Raw genomic sequence first — 21,610 nt, forward strand, 5'->3', positions numbered from 1 at the left:
ATGTCTTTCCTTTTAAAGCAATGGTCTCAAACTCAATTCCCGGAGGGCCACAGCTCTGCATAGTTTAACTCTAACCTCCTTCAACTCATACATGCTAAGTCTCTAGTAGTATTGAACACCTTGATTAGTTGAATCAGCTGTGTTTGATTAGGGTTGGAGCAAAACTGTGCAGAGCTGCGGCCCTCCCGGAATCGAGTTTGAGACCTATGTTTTAAAGGGAATGTGAAGTGTTATGTCAATCGTTTTACTTTAACCCATAGGTCTCAAACTCAATTCCTGGAGGGCCGCAGATCTGCACAGTTTTGGTCCAACAAATTCAAACACAGTTGATCCAACTAATCCAGGTGTTCAAAAGAGTCATGAACACCTTCATTAGTTGGATCAGCTGTGTTTGATCAGGTTTGGAAAAAAAGTGTGCAGAGCTGCAGCCCCCTAAGAATTGAGTTAGAGACCTATGCTTTAACCATTGTGTTGTGACTTATTTGCTTTTCAAAGCATTTGCATACAGTGTTTGCCTCAGTTTCTTTACATCCTGAGCAGAGGCGGAGGAATACTTGACCACATCACTCACAAGAGAAAGAAACACTAGTTCCCTAGTTTGCCAACTTTAAACAAGGACTGATGCTCTGCTGGTAAGAAATCTACTGATTACACGTTTCACTGTCATAGATTTGTTGTTAATATACACTATCAATCAATTTTTAGTTTTTTTAAGTACTTATTTAAAGAAACTGATACTTTTAATCAGCAATTATTTTGATTACAGCAGTAACAATGTCATGAAATCATAACTGATAAAGTACAACTGTTCGGTAAATTTGTAAAATTACTTCACGAAATCAAAGTATTTACATTTTTTTAACATTTACGTGACACTCGATACTATTTATCAGGCGTTTGTTACATTTTAATATAATGAATTAACATCAAAAACGGTTAATTTCACAGCTAGTGAGGTTTAATTTGAGTTGTTTTCTGAAGTAAATTCATCCATTGTGTTCACGAGACTTCTCTCAAACGCATTTTATAATCATTTTCAGCTTTTAATGATTGCAGGATTTGAGTTTGATTGGAAAGTTTGTCAAGATTTTACTTTTATTTTTACCTCAGACTCTGACTTCAATAAAATCGTTACACCTATGTCATTTATTAATGATTTATTAAATGTCCCTTTTCAAATGACTGATTTTTTTCTTCCAAACTTTAATATATTTCTCTTTTCTTTTAATTTTTATAATATACGAGAAAATGTCGTTCATCTTCTGTATTGGAATTTTGCTGTTACCATGGTTTTCTTGTGCTTGGGGGAAGTGCATCTTTGACCAAATTCAGAAATCCGTCAACGTCGTGTCCCCGCCCACCGGTCAATACGCCTCTGCTCATTGGTTCAAAACTCAGAGATATAAAAGACATATTGCGTCTATGGATGATTTACAACCAATCAGAATCAAGACCTGGATTCCTTCAGAAAGCCCCGCCCTCTCTGATTGGGAGAGAGAGAGATTAGTAAACGCAGTTGGTGAGGCTGTCAGCGATGTTTCCAGTTTACTGTCAGGTGTGTGTGGTCTTTTTATATGAAGTATAGACAAAACTTTTACAAGGAGAAAGGAATATGATTTGTTTTATTGTCTTTAGCCACAGTTTTTGTTGATGTTTGCTTGTAGTGAAACGAGTTGGAGACCGTCTGCTGTTGAAAAGAGATGAAAACAAGTATTGCAAATTCATCTGGAGAAACAGCAGCAATTTTAACCACATGAAGTACGTTTTACTGGTTTTTTTTTGCAGTACAAAGAATAAAAATATTAATATTTGCTCATATAAGTTACAATTTTTAGGGAGATTTTCAAAATGCTTTCTAATTTTTAGTTATAGAATTAGGCTAGTTCTCCCAAAAATTAAACCTATGGCTTAATTTACTCAGCCTGTACTTGAGACAGACCTGTTTATGTTTCTTTCTTCTGTTGAACACTGAATAAGTTACTCTGAAAAATGTTGGAAACCTGGAACCATTGACTGGGAGTCCATGGTTGGTTTCTAACATTTTAAATATATCATCTGGGATCTATTATGTGGTTAACAGAAAAATGAAACTCTATTTATGGAACTACTTGAGAGAGAGAGAGTAAATTGAAAATGTTTATTTTTTTGAGTGAACTATCCTTTTAACCACTGTCATTCTCCTCAGATGTGGAAGAGCCCATGAGAACTACAGATTTGAGAGCTGCCTTGGTGTGATTGTGAGTCTTGTTTCATATTTACTCAAAATATCATTTATTTTCTTGTATTTCTTTATTATTATTATTTCTTGCAGATCCCAGATGAGCACCTGGATGGCTGTTTTGTTTATCCGCATCCTGAGCATCCAGTACCAACGATGTTGAGGCCACAGGGGCCTGGAGTTGCCGACACTGACTTCCTGCTTTATGTGTTCACTCACAGCACTGATAAATGCAGATTAGAGGTATTGTTACCCTCGTTTGGCCATAGAAGCCATTTGAGCATTGTGAACTCACTCAAGAGACCAGTTTGCATGGATGCATGGATATGGTCAGCAAATTAACTACTCAGCTTGGTTGTGGCAATTTAAATGATGTGCAGTTGAGGCCCAAGAAAATGTCTCCTGTACCATTAAACCAACGGCAGCCTGAATTATTTATAGAGACAGCATAGATCTATACTTATGTGTTTTTTACACCAAATTTACTACCTACAATAGTCATTATGATAGCAGTAATTGAGACTCCGCATACCTGGCAACCCTTTTCCAGGCTTCTGTTGCCCTACATTGGTGAGCCCAAAGAGAGAATGCATAATTTTACTTGTACTATGAGGCTGTTGAATGCTTGATTCTGATTGGCTGATGAACATTCTAAGATGTGCAGTTATTTTCAGAAAAACACACCGCTAAAGTCTAACAACCAGGCAAGTCTAAACCACATTGCAGTTCCATATAACAACATTTAAACAATCTTATCAAAACAACACAACGCTTTAGATGAGATACGTACACCCTGTCCTAATAATTTGTGTTGTGAAAAATAACTTTTATCTCATATCGCGTGTTGTTAGGACACAGTGTACGGACAAAAACCCTGACAAACGTCTTGAAATACAACAACTGAACAGTGTCTTTAGGTGTGGTAAAGGTAGTATGTGCAGAATAATTTACTCTGTTCTGTTCAATTATAAAGTAATGCACGCCCGAGAACACAATTGAGTCTGTCAGATGAATAAGAGCCGGAGTCAGAGATTTAATTTAAAAAAAAAAGTTTACTGTAGATAGTTTGCAGTTTCATCGGCAGCAGCCAGCTTCAACACTCACAAAGAGTTCGTAAGCTGCTCTGCTTACAATCACAAATCAACAACAATTATACTTTCACGCAATGTCATTAACTGCGTCATACATATAGGTGTTTTAACCTGATTGTTTAAAACACAGATAGACTAAGAAAATGTGCATGTGTGCGTGTGCGTAATTCAGAAAAATATGTTCCACTGATTACTTAAGTGTCACACACACAAGTCAGACAGCCGCTAAGCTATTCAGAACTGACCCCAGACCTGTAATACAGATCCACAAATGAATAGAACACGCACACACAAAGTACAATCTGTTTCTTACTCAAGGCCGTTTCGTGTTCTCTCAGCCGTCTTATCAAAACTGGTTAAAAAAAAAATACAATCAACATCCAAACTGCTAGTATACATGCAAAGGAGTTTACTTAAAAAAATGTAACACATAAAATGACAAATAACTCTTTAAATTCTTCAAGAGTCCAGGTCCACTCAAGAGGTCTCCATGACCTCTGATCTAGCTTGGTAGAAAATAAAAATAACTGTTGCAATGTACATAGAAATCCTGTGTGTCCTGTTATTATCCTTATCAAACCAGCTGTCCATTCTCGTTTGAGATCTAACATCAACAAGGCATTTTCTTCCACAGAACTGCTGTTCATCAGGTGCCACATTATTTTCCCAATGACCATTTGACCATTCTCTGTAAGAAAGTCCCATTGTAATGCTTTGTTTGGATTTCAGCAGATTGTCTTGAAAATGTCTACATGCATAATGGCATTGAGGAGTTTTCCTTAAATCTTATTTCATATCATCTAATAATCATATTTACATCTGCTTCTCAGTCTAGTGTACTGGCTTATGCTGCTCACTGTCAGACGGATTCAGATGGGCGTCCTCTGGCTGGCACAATGGTTATCTGTAGAGAGACGCTCAGAAAGGAAAGATACACTTATCAGCACTTTGTAAAGGTGACAGTGTGTTAAAGAAGAGTGAACTGCAGGTATTGTGAAATGAGAAGAACGTTGAGAAAACAATATTCACTCATTAGGGTATTTGTTTTGGTACAGACAGTTATCCATGAGCTGTTCCACGTGTTGGGCTTCAGCAAAGAGCTCCTCAGCCAATGGAAGGACTGTACAGTTTCCTCTCAGAGTAACTACCCTTCTTTATTTGCCTATATTTAATTATAACTCAAAATTAGTAGCCCGTAAACCTTCTTTTTTTAAAAATATTCCCCAAGTGTTGTTTAATGTAGAGATGTTTTTTCAGCATATTAACATAATAAAACAAGTAGCTTTAATAACTGATTTCTAATAAGTGATTTATTATGTCTTTGCCATGATGATAGTGCATAATATTTGTTAGTAATTTTGCAAGATACTATTATGCAGCCTAAAATGCAATTTAAAGGCTTTCCAATTCCAATAATTCTAATAATTTTTCCTTTAAATGCATATATTATAGTTATTCTTGTTCTGTTATGTTGCTGGTAATTTTGTTATTGTGTGTATTATGAAGTTGGCGCGGACTGTTGGTCTTATGGTCAGGTGACCAGCAGAGACGAGACAGGGCAGGTTAGACTCTACTCTCCTACTGTGATCAGAGCAATGCAGAAACACTTTAACTCTACACGCACTGACCTCGGAGCTCCATTAGAGAACAAGGTATAAAACACATGGAAAACACTGTTGCAGTGACAGACACCATCATGTGATTACTAGTGTTAAAAATTATTTAAAAGAAATTATTTATTATGGATGCATACAATTTTGTAAGGCCTATATTGTAAGAAATGCTAAATCTGTCCTCTCAACAATCTCAGGACGCTTCACTCCAAAATGTCAATATTACAATAGCAACTTACAGTAACTGTCAAACATTGTTTGTAATTTGTTTTGTTTGTAAAATGTCCAAACTTCTGTCTTTGTCAGGACGCTGCTTCAGAGGGTATCTCTTCACACTGGGAGGCCCGTGTGCTTCAGGGCTCCATCATGGCTGCTTCACTAGTGGAGGCGTCTCTGGTTCGCATTGATTCCATCACACTTGCTGCCCTCCAGGACACAGGCTGGTATTCTGTCAACCTCAGTCGGGCTCAGAGCCTGGTGTGGGGAGAAGGTAAGGCAGAATCAACAAATCGGTCTAAATAAAATCAACATTACGCACTTGTTGAGACTGAAGTCAAACCTCAGACTTGTCAGTTCACTGTTTTACTGCTCTTGGGGTTTCAGGCGAAGGCAGTGATTTTGGGTCCATCTCTGCCTGTCACAATTCTTCAGCTTTCTTTTGCACAGGCAGGTAATCAAAAATAATGTCTCTTTGGTTAATTATGAAGATTTAGACACTGATTTATAGAATATTATATTTTTAATTGTAAAAAGGTGAAGTATTAAACAAGTATTCATTTTATGGCAAGCTATTTTAAAGGGATATTTGACCTAAAAATGTAAACAACCTCTTCATGTATTATGGTTTTAAACTTTTCTTTCTTCTGTTGAACACAAAGAAAGATATTTTGAAGAATGCTGGTTGCTGGCACCCATTGGGGAAAAATACTGTGGAAGTCAATGGGTGCCAGCTACCAGCACTGGAAAGAATAAAATAGTTTTAAACAAGTGAAAAGTGGGTAAGCAATGTCAGTTATCATTTTTGCATGAACTATCTCTTTATAATGCATTTAATCTATAAAACATGCCAATATCTATTTTTATATTATCAGAATTTTTTATATGAGTATGTTTTTCATTAAATACTAGTACTTTTTCATTAGCTACTAGCGTATTCTTTAGGTATAAGTAACTTCAAATATGTTTCTGGTTATTAATTAGATATTAGTTACTTATTAAATACATTACTAATACATATGAATAAGTAATATTATATTTTAAAAAAGGTAAGGAGTAACCGTAAAGGTAGTAATGAACAAATAAGTCCTATCTATTCAATAGGTGCAGATATAATTAATTATTACTATTGTTTATTTAATAGGTACTAGTTGAGTAATAATATCTAACAGATGTTAATGATTACTGGTATCTTTTTTTAAGTTACCATATCTAAAAAATGACACTAGTACCAAAACAATGAGTGTTTTAAGGCACTACTCATTCTCATCTTTTTGGTACTAGTTTAATTTCAACTGCCGGTAGCATGAAAATAGGCAATAGTGTGTTTTATAGATTAAATGTATAAATGGCTGGTCAATAAATTGTATTGTTTTGTATTTATTATTTTAAAAGTAATGTAAATATGATGTTTTCCTCCCAGTGGTCTGGGTTGTCATTTCCTTCATCTCCACAAGGGGGAGTGTGTGACGGATCAGTACCTGGATGGCTGCCACATTTTTAAACCCCTGGCAAATGCTGTGAGTTTTCTGTTTAAGAGGTTTTTTTGCACCTTAATCAAACTTCAAGAAAAAACAAAGAGAGTAATACCACTTTTCTTTATCAGAGTGAGTGCTGGATAGAGGACAATGCGAAGGGTGGAATAAATAAAGGATGTGGAGAGATATTCGGCTCAGACAGTCGCTGTTTCATATCCAACATAACCAGACTGGTGAGGGATGTTCTCATGTTTTTGTCTAAAAATGTTTCTAAACGTTTAAGGTTGTCACTGCTACCATTTTGAGAGCTAGTAAGGCTATTTGAAGCTTTTTACTCTTTCTTTATTAGAATAATGCGACTTCTTACGCACCAGTGTCAGGTCATTGTTATAGACACCGATGCGCTGGAATAAACAAATATCAAATTCAAGTGAAGGATTCTGACTGGATGGATTGTCCAGCAGGATCGAGCATTGAGGTTTGTGAGAAGCTTTTTGTTTGCATATAACAACTTTTGTTTTATATTTTTGCATTTTATTTATAAGTCTCATTTTCAACCCTGAAGGTTAAACTAATAATCTAAAGGGTTCATTCACCCATTAATGAAAATCCCATCTTAAAATTATAGGTGCCTGGTTATCAAGGATTAATTTTCTGCCCTAAAAACAGATTATGTAAATATTCAGATTTAGCCCCTCCCATATCAACACAAAAGACAGAAAACTTTAGTGACACCACTGTTCAGAGGTCAGTCAGTTCTTCCTTTCTTTTTTAAGATCTTAAATAATTTTCATTTCAACAGTGTTTCAAGTTGTACAGATTGCTGTTGTTCTGGCTGAATTCAAGATACAGTGTGTTTATTTGTCAGTTGAGTCTCCGTGTTTTCTGCACTGTAGTGATCTTGGTATGATGAAGAAAGATGACGCACTTCAATCCAGCTTCACGTCTCCCTTCTCAGTCTCTGAGGCTAAGATCAGCTTGGCAGCGGTATTGAGCTTGATGGCTGTTTGCTCCCTGCTGTCTGCTGCAGTGCTCCTCTACAGGAAGAGCTTGTCTGTAAGAGTACATGCTGCTTCATGCAGGACACCACTGCCACACATCCTGTGCAGAAACTAATCAAAGCTTGACCGACACATTTATAAACGGTTAATATTTGACAGAGAAGGTGCGACGTGATAAGTGTGCTTTATGATGGTCATAATCTTTCCTAGAGAAGGTTCCTTGATAAATCTTGAGTGTGAACGTGCAAGATGATGTTTGTTTTGACTGAAACCAAGTTGCAGTGATTCACCATTTACTGAAGAACCAAACCATTATGGTTTTTTCCTGTAATATATAGTTTAATAGTACAAAATTAATACATTTTCAGTCATTCATGTAGAAATCATTTCTAAAAATATTTCAAAAGTCACTGAATAGGCAACATAATTCTCAGAATGTATTTAAAAACAAGATTACAGTAGTTTTTTAATAAAATATTTGGTTATGATTTAAAGATATGGAATATCAGGGAAATAATGAAATAAAGGTTTACAAAGTAGATTATGAAACAATTGTCTTCTTTCTGCATGCTTAAATTCCAGCCCTTAGTCGATAAACAGGAGCTTTGATTGGGTGATGTCCAGTTGGTTGAGCAGAAGGTCGAACTAATTTTTCTCGTCAATAGACAGGAATGCAAGGAAAGAGCCAAAAACCAGTGTATACACTCTAATCAAAACATACAAATGATTAACTTAAAGGAACACTCCTTTTTTGGAAATAGGCTCATTGTAAAAGTCCCCTCGAGGGAGTTTGACCATTTTTGAATCCATTCAGCCGATCTCCGTGTCTAGCAGGAGCACTTTTAGCTTAGCTTAGCATAAATCATTGAATCAGATTAAACCATTAGCATCTAATATATAAGATAATATGTATTTTTTTTTTTTACAAAAACGATATTCTGAAAATATTGTTGAGATTATTGATTAAAAGAAGCAATTGAATTTGTCTGCAAGCTTAAAAGAACTTGCAATACAGTGATTTTATACTTTTTGCAAAAAGCACATCCCGTCGATCTAAAAGGATGAAAGCAGAAATGACTTTTCATCCAGATGTCTTCATCCAGCACTCAGAAAGCATCATCTGTGATCAGTGAACACACAAACAAAAGTTTTTGATCATGTTTAAATATCGCGTAAATTGGTAAGAATGCAGTGATATGGGAGAAATTCTTTAAAATGTTTTGTTTACATCATTGTGCTGTAAGAATAAGATTTCAGTACCTGACATCTCTCTGTGGAGTCATTCAGATCAGCGCAGAGCTCAATGTCATCTGCTGCTTCTTTTACGTTGTTTTTCTTAATTAGAAATGTAATCAGATCAAACACAGGCATCAATATATTGCATATTTGATCAAAATCTAAATAAAACAGTGGTATTATTGTAGTAATATTACTGGAATCTCAAAGTTATTACTTTAAAACAATTGCTGCTTAAAAAGATAGTTCACCCAAAATTAAAATCTCACAATTGACTTGCCTTCAAGTGGTTCCAAACGTCTTTATCTTTATTCTGTTTAGGACAAAAAAGATATTTTGAACAAAGCAGAAAACCTGTAACCACTAACTTCCATAGTAAGACAAACAAATACTATGGACATCAATAGCTACTGGTTAACAGCTTTCTTCAAAATATCTTCTTTTTTTTCTCCAACAGAAGATTCATTCATTCATTCATTTTTTTTTCGGCTTAGTCCCTTTATTAATCAGGGGTCGCCACAGCAGAATGAACTGCCAACTTATTTAACATATGTTTTCCGCAGCGGATGCCCTTCCAGCCGTAACCCAACACTGGGAAACACCCATACACTCTTGCATTCACACACACACTACGGCCAGTTTAGCTTATTCAGTTCACCTATAGCGCATGTCTTTGGAGGACTGTGGGGGAAACCGGAGCACCCGGAGGAAACCCACACGAACATGCAAACTCCACACAGAAATGCCAACTGACCCAGCGACCTTCTTGCTGTGAGGTGATTTTACTACCCACTGTGCCACCGTCATGCCTCAACAAAAGAAACTTAGAATTTAGAAACTTAATAGTAAAGGTTTGAAACAAGTAAAGGGTGATTAAATTATTAAATTTTTATTTTTGAGTGAACTACCCTTTTAATAGAATGCAGAAAACCTGACACATGTTTTCAGCATTTTAAAGTTAAAGATGACACAAATGTTGTGTAACGTGTAAATCTCTTATTAAACAAATCAAGTAATTAAACAAATCTGGTGATGAGATTTCTTCTTTAAAATGTGTAAAGCACTGAGTACTGAGAAAAAACTACATAAATATAACTAAATAATGTTATTGCTTTATTTAAATAAATTTCACATTTCTTTCTTTCTTTTTTTTATTATACTGCAGAATTTTGAAAAAATACACATAGGTAATTTCTGAAATTTCAAAACTATAATGTAAATATTTTACCATATTAGAAAAGCAATTGCTAATTGATTAAACCATTACCATTATTTATTCATAAATCATTGTACATTTGTGTTTACAATATTAGTTACCCCCCAGAAAAGTAACTAGTTGCATTACTTAGTTACTTTACATGGGAAGTAATGCATTACGTTACCTTTGAGTTAATTTTTCATACCTGCTTGAGACTCGATCTCTTTCACTTTCAGGATATTTTTCTTTTCTTTAAATAGAGGAGCTCTGCATTTAAAGACACACTGTATAACCTTCATTTACCTTAAAAACTAATTTAAAAAGGTAACCTTCAGAGAATTTCCTGACCCTATACATGCCATATATATGGATTAATGAAAGTTGAAAGCAGTGTGTTTGTTCCTTTTGTATTTTTGTCTTATTACTTAAGTAAAATCACTGTCCATTGAAACTGTTGTCTTTTCTTCCATGTACTCAAAATAATGAGAAAACTTCCATCACAGAAATGTAAGGCTCTGCCATCTTGGCTTCTGTCTGTTCTCACAGGGAGCTCATTCTCTCATTAAAGAGCCCATATTATAGATGAAATAGGGTCATATTTAGGTTGTAAGGGTCTCCAACAACAGTCTAATATGCATGCAAGGTCAAACAACACTTTGATGGTCTTATAATCTGCATTTATTTTTACCTAATTATCCCAGCGACTCCCATATGAATCGTTCAGCGATTCATTTGTTCCCAAACCCCTCCTCAGCGCGAAACTAATCTGCGCTGATTGGACCAATGGCAGCCTGCTGCGATTGGTCGACAGTGACAGGCTTCAGCGCGAGGCAGAGTGAAATGCCCAGCTGCTAATCTACAATATAAAAGTAGTCACAGTGCATACACGCTTCATAGTGGATTTTGGCTGCCAGTGGGTGAATGTAAACACAGACGATGGACTAGAAAATACTGACGACGAACTATTTTATTGAGCAAAAAGTCCAAGAACTGGCGAGGAGATCTCCTAGCCTCCTAGTCACAGTCTTCTTACTCTTTTCACACACACACACACAAAGGGCCTGCGCGTCCATAAATGAGCGGCTGAATAGAGAGGGCGCGGCGCTCAGTTATATTCACGAATACCCGTGCGTTACACACACACACACAGGGCCGGCACGTCCATAAAGGAGCGGCTGAATTGAGGCGGCGCGGCGCTCAGTTATATCCGCGAATACCCGTGCGTTGCACACACGAGGAGACACACACACACACAGGGCCGGCGCGTCCATAAATGAGCGGCTGAATTGAGGCGGCGCGGCGCTCGGTTATATCCGCGAATACCCGTGCGTTACACACACACACACACACAGGGCCGGCGCGTCCATAAAGGAGCGGCTGAATTGAGGCGGCGCGGCGCTCAGTTATATCCGCGACTACCCGTGCGTTACACACACGAGGAGACACACACACAGGGCCGGCGCGTCCATAAATGAGCGGCTGAATTGAGGCGGCGCGGCGCTCGGTTATATCCGCGAATACCCGTGCGTTACACACACACACACAGGGCCGGCGCGTCCATAAAGGAGCGGCTGAATTGAGGCGGCGCGGCGCTCAGTTATATCCGCGACTACCCGTGCGTTACACACACGGGGAGACACACACACACCCACACACACATTACTTGACCGTTGCATGTGTGTAAACAGCTGACGATCCGTAATCAAAGCGGCACGCGTCGCGTTTTCAACGTGGCTTTACACGCGATATGAGAATATAAAGAGTTAACCTGATACAGTACACGCAGTTACAAGTAACAAAACACAACTAAATACATCATTTGCAAGATAGAGTAAACGAGGCAATAATTTTAATCGCACTTACTTACACTTGTGAAATGGGGGTAGAAACTGATTCATGATGCTCTGATCCATGTTCAGACAGTCTTCACTGATCCTTCCTTTAACAAACTGATGAAGTCTTCTTTGAAAGCATATAGTTTTCAGAAGCACTCAGAACTGCTCAAGGCTGGGCTATAATGCTGAGGTTTCCTCTTTAATTAGACTCAATAATATCCATCTGCACAGCGTGACTTCATTCGACCGGTGTCTGTCTGTGTGTGTGTGTGTGTGTGACTTTTTTTCTGTTAGTGGGCGGGGCCGCAGGTTTCAAATCTCCCGGGTTTGCGCGCCCAACTACTTGTGTTTCGTAGCACTATGAGTCGATTCTTTTATAGATGAATCAATAGTTTTAAACACTGTACACTTACAGATTTAAGCCTTAGCTGGATATTTCACTTCACTTAGAGCTGTGTTACACACTACATGGAAGGGCATTTTCAAAAACCCATAATATGGGCTCTTTAAGTGCGATTCAAAGTGATTACACTAATTTTAATTCAGCAAACTGTTTTTTAAAAGTGAATTAATCTAAAATGTAACTTGAGTAACACTTTTAAAACAGTTACTCAAATATTATTACAATTTTTTTTAAAGTAATGTATTATTTACTTTACACGTTACTTTAGAAAAGTAATATTATTATGTAACTCGCGTTACCCCAACACTGCATATAACCATAACAGTTTTTACCCTGCAACATAGGTTAATACTGAAAATATTTTCATATAAAAGACCATTTAACACTTACTGTGCTTTTTATTTCAGAGGATTTGACTCCCTTTAGAGAATTTCTCTTCCCTGTGCCCTCCATCATCTGCTGCACAAGCTCTTGTATCTTCACCTGCTGAAAGGAGAAAATACAGATTTATTATTACCTTTTATATTCCATCTTATATATTTTATTCTACTTTACCTTCTCCTTATTCTCATCTTTTACAGGAACAGCTTTGTGGATCTTGTGGTCAAACCGATGCTCAAATGTCTGATCCTCTCCGCTGAACATCTGTAAAACTCCATGTTTCTGGATTATTTTAGGATTGGTATCCTGGAAAAGACAAATGTTAAACATCATCTAAGAATATTAAATTTTGTTGTTGATCTGAATAAATACTCATTCTTCGTTACCTTCTTCTTTTCACTCTCATCTTCAGCAGAAAGAGTGTTGTTTGTTTTGTGGTCTCCCTCAACACAATCATCTCCACCAAACATCTCCAAAGCTCTGTCATGCTTCTGGATCATTTTAGGATTGATTTCCTCCACAAGGTCAGTCATCATGACTTTCTTTATGGTTGCGACATTCTCCACATGGTAGAAGCACTCAGAATGAGACAGCAGCTGCTCGAGAAGTGAAGTTTCTCTCTCAGTGAAGCGTTCTTTACAGCATGGACATCTGCTGTCATGACTGATTTCCCAGCATTCCTTGATGCAGGCCTTACAGAAGCTGTGTCCACATGGAGTCCACACAGGATCGATTAAAGACTCCAAACAAATGAAGCATGCAGGGTTTTCAGTCAGGACACAGCATGAGCAAGCCATCCCTGGAAGGAAATTAATCAATTCAATTCATTTAAGGATCAGGGTTTTTAGTCAATGAAAGTAAGGATGAACATTATTTGTTGTTTTACGTCTTGAAATGAACAGAAACTTGACGGGTTTCTGCTACAAATGAATGCACACACTGATCTGCTAATCTACACGAAAAAGTAATTTCAAAGTTATTGAATGCTGATGCTGTCAATGTAAGTATCTAATGATGTCTATATCAGTGTTTCTCAACCACATTCTTGGAAAACCACCAACACTGCACGTTTTCCACGTCTCCTTCAGTAAACACACCTAATTCAGATCATCAGCTCATTAGCAGAGTCTGAAAGACAAAGGAGTGGTAGACAAAGGAGACATCCAAAACATGTGGTGGTGGTCTTCCATGAATGTGGTTGAGAAACACCGGTCTATAGCATCCTGTCTTTGTCTCATTTTAGTCTTAAAGGTGCTGTATGTAAGTTTTTGACTCTTCTAAAGCATAAAAATACCATAATATGTTTGCAGATATTTAAGAAACATGCCAAGTGGACATTCTTGTTTATCTGAAAAACAATGCTGAAGTCAGATATTCTGCTTTAAACATGTGCATTATGTACTGGAACGGGTGTCTTTAGCTGCATCTCAAATGGCACACTATACACTCATGCACTATGTACTTATGCACTTACACACTCAAAAGCATAGTATATGTATGTAGTGTCGTCCCAAATGGAGCACTGATGTTTTTTTTACTAGGCGGAAATTCAAACCGTTTCCCTGATGACGTTTGATGGTTGCCAATTTAGTGAAATAAATGACCAAACTATTAAATAATACCTGCCATGAGTATAACCGCATTCACCATCGATAGGCGCTATAATCCCTCTCATAGGAGAATTTTGCTTTCACAATCCAAAATAAATAAAGTTATCCAACATGTGCACCCGATAGCTCCGCCCCTTCCACTACGTGACAAAAACATGACAGAAATTTAAATACAGCGATTTAGAAGCACAGAATAGTGCACTCACTGCACTCCAGCGAAATGGTAAGGTTTATAATCGAATTAATGCATATTAAACCTCTTTAACATTATTAAATTTAGAGGCTGAATCACAGATATGTATTGGCTTTGAATCACAGTTCTGAAGTTAAATTTTAAATGGTTCATTTTATTTTCAAGATCTAAGGTGAACTATCTGCTTTCAGTAGTATGGCAATAAATGCCATGTAAAATGGAATTCAAACTCACATTATTAGCATTTAACATTGAATAAAGCACATGAGGTGTACCTGAGTTGATCATTTTCAGTTTTCTGTTGTTCAGCTGAAAGAAATAGAAGCCATTTCTAATATATATAATTGTCAGGTGTTGGTTAGAACAAAAACACCTTTTAAAACTTAAAATATTCTTTTTATCGCGTACTGCTTTTAATAAAACACGACTTAAATCAGCCTTTAGACTTAATCGTTAGACTAGCTCCTCAATCTGGCAACCTGCGCTTGTTTGTTTTGATTCTTGAATGCAATACATAGTTCAACCACTGGGTGTCAAACTTACACACTGCACCTTTTAATAAGAAAATAAGGACGTCAATGAACATTTTTTGCCCTTGTTTTTGTTTATGAAATCAACACTCTTAGGGATGTGGCAGTAAGGAAACTGTAGCTGATACCGATAATCGATGATTATTTGAAAGCTCATAACTAATATATAGGGCAGTATATTCAAATGGTAACATTTGAACCTGAACAAAACCCAATCAAATACAATGGACAAACTGATTTTATTTTAAAACCTTAACTATAGAAACCAAGGAAGCGGCAGGAAAATATCCTGTTCTGTTCTTTTTTCCAATTTATTATTATAATTTTTTTTTTCTACAAATTCCAGTCTGAAATCATGTTTTTCCCCAAGACCTCTTGTCTTTTAAATGATATATTTAATGTGGGAATAGAAAAATTCATAATACTGTGTTACTAACTCACCTGAAGGTTTGCACAGAGGCTCCTCTTGGACTGTTCCAAATGGCTTTGAATATTTTGTCTCCATTGGCTCCCTTTTGTAATCTTAAAAATTTAGAAAACATAACTTTGAAGTCACACACACACACGCGCGCATATATATATATATATATATATATATATATATATATATATATATATATATAGGCAGGCTAAAAAAGTACTGAATGCATCACCATTTTCTCTGAAAATATATTTCTAAAGTTGCTATTAACTTGTTCACCAGATGTCTGTGACAGCCAAAGTAATCCATACATGCAGAGAAAACAAAACTAATTAATTTAGAAATTAAGTTATTTGTAATAAAATTATATGATACAAGGAAAAAGTAAAGTATCGAACACATGAAGAAGGCGAAGTGTATCTTTTAACATCTGTCATTATAGAAAAAGTCTACCTGAGTGGGGGATGGGGATTCTGGGTTGTTTTATGATATAGTCATATGCTGTATGCTTTCTATATTAAACAAAAAACTGAAATAATAAAAACAATTGTTCACAAAAAAAGAAAGGGAGGGGTGTACAAAGATATGGAAAGAATCCAATAGAAAATATGAATAAAAGATCAACATTCATAAAACATATCCACAGAATGGTCAAGATTTTTAGACTTTGCTGAAGTTGTGCCAAGTTAATGCATACAACGCCATCCTCCATACAGGTGTCTTGAAGCTGTCCTTACCAAAAAAACAACAACTTGTATACAAAGTATTAAATATGTTAGAGTAGTTTAGTATTTTCTCCTTGTGGTAAACAATAATATTACATAGAATCAATTTTATTTGTATATTAGAATTTTTACCTAAATCTGGGTCAATTTCATGTCAACAGCTCCTTTAGAAATATATTTACCAGAAAAAAAAAATCATGATGTATTCAAAATTTATTTTATCCACTGTATACATATCAGCTATCAATTACTGTCTCTGGTGTAACCAATCCACCCAAAATGGTCAAATTTGCCATCTCATCTCATGTGTGCACATTAAAATAAAACACAAAATAAATACAAATTTTCAAACTGACCAAATTATTCAAGTAAAAGATTCACATACATATCCATACCTGTGTTTTTCTCATAGAGCTGCACAATCTCCCGAAGAGCTGTGTTGCACTTTAGATCAGGGCGATTGCTAAATGTTTCTTTACAGTATGGACAGATGCAGTCGTGATTGTAGTCCCAGCACTTTTCCAGGCAGGTCTTACAGTAGTTGTGTCCACATGGAGTGGTCACTGGATCATTGAACACATCCAGACACACTGAACACTGGAGCTCTTCAGACAATGGACCGCCGGTGCATAATGGGTCTGAAAGCAAGATTTTGAGAGGGTAATTTTCTGATTTGACTGAAACATCGTTGCACACAGTAAACATTAATGTATGAAACATTATTTTGAGATACAGTATACTCTTACCTTCCTTTGTGCTTTCCATAAAGAGTTGCACAATTTCTCTAAGAACTGTGTTGCTCTTTACTTCAGGTCTTTTGCTGGAGGTTTCTTTACACAATGGGCACCTATAATCCTGACTGTTGTCCCAGCATTGTTTCAGGCAGGCCTTGCAGAAGTTGTGTCCACATGGAGTGGTGACTGGATCAGTGAACACATCCAGACACACAGGACACTGGCAATCTTCAGTCAGATGAAGACTTTTACTGAGACCCATAACTGGAAACACAGGGAAATTACTTGAATGGAATAATATTAAGGTCAGTAATTCTCATAATATGATTGGTTATAGAAGTTATTAACACAACATTGTGTTATACTTTAGTTTAACAGTTATGATTTATGTGAATATAGTCAATACTCAAAGACTTACATGGAGGCAGATCGATACTATCTCTTCTTCCAAGACTGTAATTTGGTGTTTCTGCCATTTTGTTACAGTCTGTCGGCTTTTATAACAGGGTGTTGCTGGAGAATTCACATTATAGTCACACCAGGCCTAAGAATGAGTGAAGGTAAATGTATTTTACAAAAGTATATGCCAAAACAACACTTGGACATACAGGTGCATCTCAAAAAACTGTGAAAAAGTCCAATATTTTCCATTAGTTATTAAAGTTATCTTTCAGTTTTTGAACTATAAAAAACACTACGATTTTTCCCATAAGAAATATGTATATCATTTTAAGTCTTTTTAAAATTAAGTTTAGGTAAAATTAAAAAATTAGCAATGAATAAAGATTACGTGACAACCCTGATAACCCTCTTTTGCAAGTGTCATTTAATTATTCGAAATGAAAACGTTCTGTAAATAGTTGCAGACAATAACTACTTCATTGTACTGTCAGATAGTTGAAAATAAAGTTTTCGAAAGACAAATAAGTTCGTCACATCAGTTACATCCCCGGAAAGTTACAGAATAACTTGAAAAACGTCGCCGAACTTAAAAAGATCTCTGCGCAAACACAAACTGACCATACTGCCGATTATTCTTATTGCAAGTATTTTACTTAACACTGACACTAAGTCACTGTTCAGGCAAATCTCTTTTTCACTACATACCTGCGAGTAGCTTTCTGAACAAACCTTTAAACGCAAGCAGGAAACAATATGGCATTCTGAAACTTTATCTAAACGAAACTGAAATCCTCTGGTTTGTGGTTTGTGTGAGATAACAGACGCTCCCCAGTGGTTGGAAGAAGGACTATTTGGCTGAGATACAACTATATGATTTAATTTGATTTTTAAAACAAAATCTAAATATTGAGAAAAAAAAGTTGTCCAAATGAAGTTCTTAGCAATGTGTACTAATATAAAAGTAAATATAAAATTACTAATATAAAAGTTTTATAATTACGAAGTGTCTTATTGGAACATGAGCTTTGCTTAATATTCCAATTAATTTTGACATAACACAAACAAAAATCAATAATTTTGACTCAGTCATTGTAATGTTGGCAGTTCTTACACATATACCTGTGCAACTTAAGGCTGTTTTTTGCTCCAGGGTCACATATTTGGCCAAAGTAAGCATGACGTGATTTATCCATATTATAATCTTCATATCTACGTTTATGGTGTTCATGAAATGCTTTTTAAATTAATGCTAAGTAGATTAAATAAACGAACTCGCATGAAGTATTTTATTGATTCCACGCCTAAAATCAGCACTAGATTCCTATAGTTTGGTAATACTGCTTTCTAGTGGACAGAAACAGAAACATCAACTAATCACTGCAAATTCAATACCGATTTATGAAAAGATTTTTTCACACAAAATAGAAAATAAAATTATGATAGTTATTACAAAATAATATATATCTAAGGGAACTACAGTTAGTCTGCATAATCATGATAATCTTTATTTTTGTATTACTAACGTTATCAGGGGCGTAGCATACATTTTAAAAGTGGGGGGACGGCTGTATGAGATCATATGTTCATATAATTATTAATCACCTGTTTCTAAACGGTCTGTCTCTAAAAGTGAGGGGGACAGATCCCCCCCATCCCCCCCTGTTGCTACACCCCTGGTTATCTGTATTTAACTCACACACGGTGCATCTGCGCATCAGAATCCGCGGACGTTCGATACACGTCACAAACAGAACAGAGACAGTTGCGCTTCACCACTTCACTTCACATTACGAAGAAGAAAAGTCACCACGCCGAAGAAAACTCGATAGGACAGACAAGATCTGGGTAGTTACGCTTCATTTGTGTAACCACATACGAAATTAAAAAATTAACAAGTATTTAACATGTAATTATTACATATCTTTATTACATTCGGATACGCGGCCGGCCGGAATTGCGATACGCACATCAATTATAATAGCATTTTTTATGACAATGAACAACAATAATTAATATTTTTATAGTACTGTGACGGTTGGGTTTAGGGTTGGGGTGGGCGTTAAAGAATACAACTTATTGGATAATTTAATAGATAACATAAATAATACTCGGTACAACTACTGTTTTTAAATTACTGTGACTGTTGGGTTTAGGGTTGGGATAGACTTTAATAAAATACAATAAATGGGAAATTTAATAAATAATATAAATAATTCTCGTTAACTTCCGGCCGCATCCATATCTAGCAACAACCGAGGCAGGGCGAGAGCGAGATGAGGGCCGGCTGGGTTGAGACGGAGAGTTTGATGGGCAGCGATACAAAATAGACGGGAACAGGCTTGGAAGACAGACAGGGAGAAAAACAACTTTAGGATATATCAACAAGATGACGACAAACACGACAACACTCACAGAACTCAAAGCAACAGGACTAGACAGAGAGATTGCCAGACATGCATGAAGGGGGAAACAACAATCTGACACAGAACTACGATCAAGAGAGGAGTAAATAGTAAATCAAGGAAAACAGGGGAGTGAAATTAGCTTGATAGAATAATGGGAAGTAATTAGAGTGGATGGGCGGGTAAGCGAGAAGTAAACAAAGCATGAAGTGAGTGATCAAAACAAAACGAGTGAAAGGGAAAGACTAACAAACACAACAAGGAGTGAACTGGTGATCAGACAGAGGATGTGACAGATACACCACAGTAATGAGAGGTAAGTGAGGGTCAGGTGTTTCTGTGAATCAACAATCAGGTACAGATCTGTTCTCATTGTTAATTACAATAGATGGGGAGGAAGAAAAATAGATATCTTTCCATGAGGAAGAGGGTGGTTGTGGGCATATAGGAAGGCAAAAAAAAAAAAAAAAAGAAAATTAAAAAAATGTCCTTTCCAATAAAAAGGAAAAGGCTCTTCCAAGAAAAAAAACTTTTTTGGACTTTTTTCCCTGGTGAATGAGAGGGTCGCCTCCCTGCGCCTTCGGGTCAGGGATAGGTTTCTCACTGCAGTTTGTGCCTATGAGCCAAGCACCGGTGCAGCGGCCCGGCCTACTTGAAGTCCTTGGGAGGGGTGCTGGAAGGTTCTTCGACTGAAGACTCCGTTGTTCTCCTGGGGGACTTCAACATCCACGTGGGTAATGACAGTGATACCTGGGAGGAATGACCTCTCTGATCTGAATCTGAGTGGTGTTCTGTTATTGGACTTCTGTGCTATTCAGAGTTTGTCCATAAAAAACATGTTTGAGCATAAGAGTGTCCATCAGTGCACATGGCATCAGGACACCCTAGGGCAGAGGTCGAAGATAGACTGTGGTTGTATCATGCAATCTCCGACCGCATGTCTTGGACACTCGGGTAAAAAGAGGGGCAGAGCTGTCAACTAATCACCACCTGATGGTGAGTTGGATCCGCTGGCAGGGGGGAAAGCTGGACAGACCTGGCAGGCCCAAACTTATTGTAAGGGTCCTCTGGGAATGTCTGGCTGAACCTCAAGTTCAAAAGGCTGGACACATTGAGACAGAGTGGTCCATGTTCTCCGACTCCATTCTTGATGCAGCCGTGAGGAGCTGTGGCTGTAAGACCTGTGGTGCCTGTCGAGGTGGCAACCCATAAACCTGGTGATGGACACTGGAAGTAAGGGATGTCGTCAAGCAGAAAAAAAGAGTCCTACAGGGCTTGGTTGGCTTGGTTGGCTTGCAGCTGATGGGTACCGACAGGCCAAGCATGATGTAGCCCAGGCGGTTGCGAAAGCAAAAACCTGGGCCTGGGACAAGTTAGGGGAGACCATAGAGGAAGACTCCCGGTCGGCCCCAAAGAGATTCTGGCAAACTGTCCGGCGCCTCAGGAGGGGAAAGCAGCTCCACACTTACACTGTTCACAGCGAGGTGGGGAGCTGTTGACCTTCACTAGGAAGTTGTCGTATGGTGGAACGAATACTTTGAGGATATCCTCAACATCACCCAAGCTGAGGTCACTGAGGTAGTTTGCAAGCTCCGCAGTGGCTAAGCAGCTGGAGTGAATAAGATACACTGTGTGTATCTCAAGTCTCTGGATGTTGTGGGGCTGTCTTGACCGACATGCCTCTACAATATCACATATTGTCGGGGACAGTACCTCGGGACTGGGCAACTGGGATGGTGGTTCACATTTTTATGAAGGGGGACCGGAAGGTGTGCTCCAACTATAAGGGGATCACACTCCTCAGCCTCTCTGGGAAAGTCTATGCCAGGGAACTGAAGAGGAGGATCCGGCCGATGGTTGAACCTACGATCCATAAGGAACAATGCGGTTTTCCTCCAGGCTGTGGTACACTGGCTCAGATCT

General features: G+C 37.3%; 2 protein-coding genes across 3 annotated transcripts; one reads left to right on the forward strand and one right to left on the reverse strand.

The window, feature by feature from the left end:
• The first annotated feature begins 1,422 nt into the window (after positions 1-1,422).
• Positions 1,423-7,732, forward strand: LOC130232718 (ciliated left-right organizer metallopeptidase). The gene is made up of 14 exons (XM_056462694.1): positions 1,423-1,555; positions 1,665-1,758; positions 2,186-2,237; positions 2,312-2,461; positions 4,140-4,265; positions 4,365-4,449; positions 4,816-4,961; positions 5,229-5,412; positions 5,526-5,592; positions 6,562-6,658; positions 6,745-6,849; positions 6,966-7,094; positions 7,245-7,363; positions 7,513-7,732. The coding sequence occupies exons 1-14, from the start codon at positions 1,423-1,425 to the stop codon at positions 7,730-7,732; spliced, it is 1,707 nt and encodes a 568-aa protein (XP_056318669.1).
• A 224-nt stretch (positions 7,733-7,956) lies between these two features.
• Positions 7,957-18,065, reverse strand: zgc:153151 (uncharacterized protein LOC751646 homolog). Of its 2 annotated transcripts, none has more exons than XM_056461301.1 (10): positions 17,991-18,065; positions 17,302-17,427; positions 16,896-17,147; positions 16,545-16,787; positions 15,445-15,525; positions 13,057-13,469; positions 12,845-12,976; positions 12,680-12,772; positions 8,878-8,952; positions 7,957-8,737 (listed from the first exon to the last, which is right to left on the reverse strand). In XM_056461301.1, the coding sequence occupies exons 2-10, from the start codon at positions 17,357-17,359 to the stop codon at positions 8,699-8,701; spliced, it is 1,386 nt and encodes a 461-aa protein (XP_056317276.1). In that variant the 5' UTR covers positions 17,360-17,427; positions 17,991-18,065; the 3' UTR covers positions 7,957-8,698. The 2 variants fall into 2 exon arrangements, with proteins under 2 accessions (XP_056317276.1, XP_056317275.1); XM_056461300.1 differs by having other exon boundaries at positions 7,958-8,737; positions 12,680-12,775.
• Positions 18,066-21,610: the final 3,545 nt, after the last annotated feature.

This window comes from Danio aesculapii, chromosome 7 (assembly GCF_903798145.1).
Source record: "Danio aesculapii chromosome 7, fDanAes4.1, whole genome shotgun sequence".
Taxonomy (NCBI): domain Eukaryota; kingdom Metazoa; phylum Chordata; class Actinopteri; order Cypriniformes; family Danionidae; genus Danio; species Danio aesculapii.